The 5,643-nt window shown below is 44.8% G+C and overlaps 1 protein-coding gene across 1 annotated transcript in view; it reads right to left on the bottom strand.

Annotated features, from left to right (window-relative positions):
* Positions 1–5,643, bottom strand: part of CFAP221 (cilia and flagella associated protein 221) — a 54,096-nt gene that overhangs the window by 47,664 nt on the left and 789 nt on the right. Inside the window, exon 2 of the mRNA XM_015409502.1 lies at positions 4,611–4,655. Within this exon, the coding sequence (XP_015264988.1) occupies positions 4,611–4,655 (45 nt within the window). The remainder of the gene's footprint in view (positions 1–4,610; positions 4,656–5,643) is intronic.

Below are 5,643 nucleotides of genomic sequence, written 5' to 3'. Positions count from 1 at the left end.
CTTCTTCTTCTTCTTCTTCTTCTTCTTCTTCTTCTTCTTCTTCTTCTTCTTCTTCTTCTTCTTCTTCTTCTTCTTCTTCTTCTTCTTCTTCTTCTTCCCTTAGACATGGCTAGGGACTGTGTGGGTCCATAAGGCACTGGCTATAAGCCATGTCCCCAGTGGTGCTTCCAGGACCTTAGGGGCTCATCTTGGTTACTCAAGCAGAAAACCTGCTGATGGGTTGCCAGGTATGGGTTGGGAACCTGGGGAGGGGCTGGGTTTGGGGAGGAGAGGGACCTCAGCAGGGTATAATGCCATAGAGCTCCTGGAAGAGATCAGGGCCCTGCGGGACCTCATGCAGTTCTATGGGACCTTATGCTGTTCCACAGGGCCTGCAAGACAGAGCTCTTCCACCAGGCCTTCAACTAGGAGCTGCTGCCCCAATAATTAATTGTGAGCCCCGCCCCTCGGAGTCATCAACAACAGCCTGAGCTGGCCACATAAGAAGAAACTAGGGTTGCCAAGTCCTTACTGACTGTATAGCGGGGGAGTCCAGGGCTGCTCCGGGAGGCGCGCGCCGCAATTACGTCACCCGGAAGTGACACAACCACGTCAGGCACGCCGGGGGCGGGGCAACAATCATCCGAGGGAAAACCATAGAGTTTTCCCTCGGATGACCGCGGCCCCGCCCCCAACACATCCGACGTGACTGCATCGCTTCTGGGTGACGTGCTGACGCCGGGCACGTTGCATGCTTTGGGGGTGGGGTTCCCCCCGGGGCCCGATCCGCCGCCGGCGGGTAATGGGCCTCTCCAGCAGGGTTTTCCCCGCCCCCTGGGGGGACTTGGCAAGCCTAGAAGAAACGGAACGAGGAGCAGATCAATAAGACATCAACTTGCTGCCACCATTGCCAAACATCGTCTCATTAATATTCCCAGACCAATTGTACTAGCACTTTACATCATCTGGACTGTTCTTAGAAGGTTTTATGATTGTTTTAATGGCTATTTATGTGTTTTAATTTCTTAAGCCGTCCTGAGCCTGCTTCAGCGGGGAGGGCAGGGTATAAATTTGATAAATAAATAATAAAATAGAGTCTACCCTCCCAAGCAGCCAGTTCCTCCAGGGGAACGGGTCTTAATTGTCTGGAGATCAACTGTCATAGTGGGAAATCTCCAGGTGCTCCCTGGAGATTGACAACTATACTGATGTGCCAAGCGGCATGTTTTGATGTGTTGCCATTTGATACACATCTAAGGATATGCATCAAATGGTGTTTGCTCACCCCTGGAATCTACCTATCCCTGGGCTAGCACTTTTTGGCAGTTTCCAGGTTCAGTATGTTCAAGATGGGAATGCTTTGATTTCACTAGAAAAAAATCCCTGTCTTTCCCTAAGGACTCTGCTGTGCTCCAAGCCAGTTCGGTGTCGTGGTTAAGTGCGCGGAGTCTAATCTGGGAGAACCGCGTTTGATTCCCCACTCCTCCACTTGCAGCTGCTGGATGACCTTGGGCAAGCCATAGTCCTGTCAGAGCTGTTCTTGAAAAAAGAGCAGTTTCTTTCAAGAGCTCTCTCAGCCCCACCTACTACCTCACAGGGTGTCTGTTGTGGGGAGGAGAAGGGAAAAGGCGTCTGTAAGCCGCTCTGAGACTCTGAGTGAAGGGCGGGGTAGAAATCCAATCTCTTCTTATTTTTCTTAATAATATATACACTTGGGTGCCAAAATATGGTTCCTGTGTGACATAAGGGCTGGTAGGCTTAAGGGTCTTGAGTAACAATGTTGGAGAGATCAGTTCATGAACATATGAAGCTGCTTTACACTGAGTCAAACGGAGTCAAACCACAGGTCCATCAAGGTCGGCATTGTGTAATCTAACCGGCAGCAGCTCTACAGGATTTCAAACAGAGGTGTTTCATGTGACCTACTACCTGATCCTTTTAACTGGAGGTGTCAGGGACCGAACCTGGGACCTTCTGCATGCCAAGCAGATGCTCTGCTACTGAGCCATGGTCTGCCAATTTATTGGATCAGTCTCTCGCAGAGCATCCTGTGCAGAGTTTTTGTTGTTGTTGTTGTTCAGTCGCACAGTTGAGTCCGACTCTTCGCGACCCCATGGACCAGCTCCCGCCAGGCCCTCCTGTCTTCCGCCGTCCTCTGAAGTTGGCTCAATTTCATGTTTGTTGCATCGATGACACTGTCTAACCATCTCATCCTTTGCCGTCCCCGTCTTCTTTGACCTTCAATCTTTCCCAGCATCAGGGTCTTCTCCAGGGAGTGCTCCCTTCTCATTTGGTGGCCAAAGTCTTTGAGCTTCAGTTTCATTATCTGGCCTTCCAGGGAACAGTCAGGGTTGATTTCTTTTAGGATTGACTGATTTGATCTTCTTGCAGTCCAAGGGACTCTCAAGAGTCTTCTCCTGCACCATAGTTCAAAAGAATCTATTCTGTGCAGAGTTACTCCACACTAAATCCACTGAAATTAATGGGCTTTGACTAGAGTAGCTCTGTATAGGATTGCATAGTCAGTTTCTTAATGCGTTAAAATATATCATTGCTGTTTGTCCATCTACCTAAAGCAGACTGAGAAAGCTGTCAGTCAAAAATAAATATTCTCTTACCTTTAACATAATAATTATTGATTGTAATAGATAAGAGCCACTTTGCTGTCAAATTACTGGCTATGTTTGCTGAGGTGCATCTGTTCAAAAGCTTGTTTGCTTTCCTTCATGTTACACTATTGTTCAGTTTGGGCTTGGTTATTAGTACAAATTGAGGAATAGATAGCATTAACAGATGGACAAAGCATGTAAAACAAACAGCAAAGATGATTCAATTATGTATCCTTTGCACATGAAATAAACTTTAAATATTTAAAAGTATTCCCATTCTAATGTTTAAAAATTGACAAAATATCCTGAAATCTATCTATGAAAGACTTTGGCGAAATTAAATTATATCACCTTCCAAGCTGTTAGCATGGAAACAATAATATTTTGACCTATGCAGAATCTTTGATATCATACATTTCTGTCAGCCCATTTAGCAAAGTAAACCAGGAAGCCAGTTCATATCCTTCCCATTCCATTAATCTTGTCTAGTTCCTTTTAAAACCCTCAGTTAAACATCCGGCTACTGTAGTGTCTTGCGGCAATGAATTCCACATATGTGACATAAGATTTTCTTCTGTTGATAATAAAGATGTTGAGGGGAAAAAAAGAAGTGTGATTTTCCTAGACAAGTATACTCCTTCTCTTGGATAGTTCGTATCAGATATTTTATTTCTTATTTTTTATTTATGTTACTTATAGTCCCTTTCTCACTGGGACTCAAGGCAGATTACACAGAGTGAGCCAATCCAATCAACAGGATGGGACGTTCAATAAACAATGAAATAGGATTCGGGTTTTGGAACCAGAAATCTAAAAAAACAGAACTGAAGCAAAGCATAAGTATTTAAGATGACACATTAAATGATGCAAAATTACACAGTAGAATCCAGCTTACAGCAAACTATACACAGTAGTATAGACCACAGTCCCTAATAATTTATCCAAGTAACTCTGTGAACCATTTTGTACAGTAGAACAAAGTTTGAGTCCAGTGGCACCTTTAAGACCAACATAGTTTTATTCAAGATATAAGCTTTTGTGTATATGCACACTTCTTCAGATATACTTCATTTCATACAGTGTTACCCTATTGCCTGTGTAGAAAAGCCCTCTAGAATAATTCAGTTTTGTGTAATTTGTGGAAAGCATGTTTCCAGCTCACACAGTCCCCCTTGTGTGCAAAGTTATTCCAGTTTTAACATTTTATTTATTTCATTACATTTCAAGCTCACCCTTCCCTGCACTGTGGGGCTCAGTGTGGGTCACAATAATAGACATATACAACAAATTTAAAACAATTAAAACATAATCTATACAATGTTAAAAACCTATAATATCAGATAATAAAAGATGGCAGTCAGACACAAGTTAACAAGTGTTTCTGAAGAACCTTCAGCATGTGTGCCCATAGACAGGGGTCGTTTCGTAGAAAAAGAGCTAGGGGAACTCATTAGCATAACCCATTAGCATATGCCACACCCCCTGACATCACCGGAAGTGTGTCATAAGGCCACACACCCCACCCCCAACGGTCCCAGCCGCCACCGCCGGCCTTGCAGCTCTACTGCCGAGCCCCATGAGGGGCCCGGCGGTGGACCTGCAAGGCTGGCGGGAGTGCAAGGAAGCCCCGCGAAGGCCCTCCCTGGCCCCAGGCAGGCAGGGGTGGGGAGAGGCAGGGAGGAAGCAACTTGCCCTCCCTCTTCTCCTGCCTCCTCCTGGCTGAATGAGGGCCGGAAGCGGGGCGGCCGGAAGCAGGGGGCGGGGCTTCGTCATGTGCCCCGCCCCCCGTACCTCACCCAGGGGAACTGCGATCCCCCGCGATCCCCCCGAAATGACCTCTGCCCATAGATGGAACAAAATACTGTGCAAGAGGCAGAAAGCAGCAACAATAACCCAAGACCTTGCAGCCGGAGACTTTCAAAGAGCTATACGTCGTCTCGAAGGTATCTGCGCCCCCGGGCCCAACGGTTTTACATCTGAGTACTACAAGATCTTTGCCCAAATTCTTTGTAAGCCACTTACCGATGCTTGCAATGAAGTGCTCGCTTCTGGTCACCTGCCGGACACCTGGAAGAAAGCGAATATAATATTAATACCAAAAAAGGGGAAAGACGCGACTGACCCTAAATCTTATCGGCCCATTTCTTTGCTCAACATTGATTATAAATTGTTTACCTCAATCATTGCCCTTAGACTCAAACACATAATAACATCTTACGTTGACATGGATCAAACTGGCTTCATGCCGGGAAGAGATATTTCTGACAATATTCGTAAAACGATTAATCTTATCCATTACGGAAAGCGACTGAAAAATCTTGATTCAATAATTTTGACAATTGATATTGAAAAGGCTTTTGACACCTTGGAATTTAACTATTTGGACATGTTACTACAACATATGCAGTTCGGCCCTACCTTTATGAGATCTATCCAAGCCATCTACGCACAACCTAAAGCCCAACTGTTGATAAATGGGTCCTCCTCGTCTGTTTTTGATCTTCTAAGAGGCACGAAGCAGGGCTGCCCCTTATCACCTATTCTCTTTGCCCTCTCGATGGAACCTTTGGCAAATGCAATTTGCCAGGACCCGAACATTCATGGCTTTGAGATCCGCGACAAAATTTTTAAAATCAGTCTTTTTGCGGATGACATCTTATTGTACTTGACTAAGCCTATTCAATCGCTTACAGAGCTTCACAAAATTTTACAAGACTTTGAGGCAGTTGCTGGACTTAAAATAAACAACTCTAAATCTATAATATACCCCATAAATTTAAGTTCTTGTGAGTTGAAACACTTGTTCAACTTTCAATGGGCCAAAACTGCTATTACATACCTAGGTGTCAAAATCCCACATAACCTGGCTCACTTATTCAAGGAAAATTTTGCGGAAATGCATAAAGATAACGTAATCCAGCTTAGAGCTTGGAATGCCAAAATCCTTTCGCTCTCCGATAGAATTACCATTGTGAGATCCTTTATACTACCGAAATATCTTTATTTTTTCCGAACTTTGCCCATCACAATTACTCCCCACCAATTGAAAAAATGG

The sequence above is a fragment of the Gekko japonicus genome, unplaced genomic scaffold (assembly GCF_001447785.1).
Source record: "Gekko japonicus isolate JY-2015 unplaced genomic scaffold, Gekko_japonicus_V1.1 scaffold986, whole genome shotgun sequence".
Classification (NCBI taxonomy): Eukaryota; Metazoa; Chordata; class Lepidosauria; order Squamata; family Gekkonidae; genus Gekko; species Gekko japonicus.
Note: the sequence above shows the minus strand (reverse complement) of the source record. Positions and strands in the feature narration are given on the sequence as shown.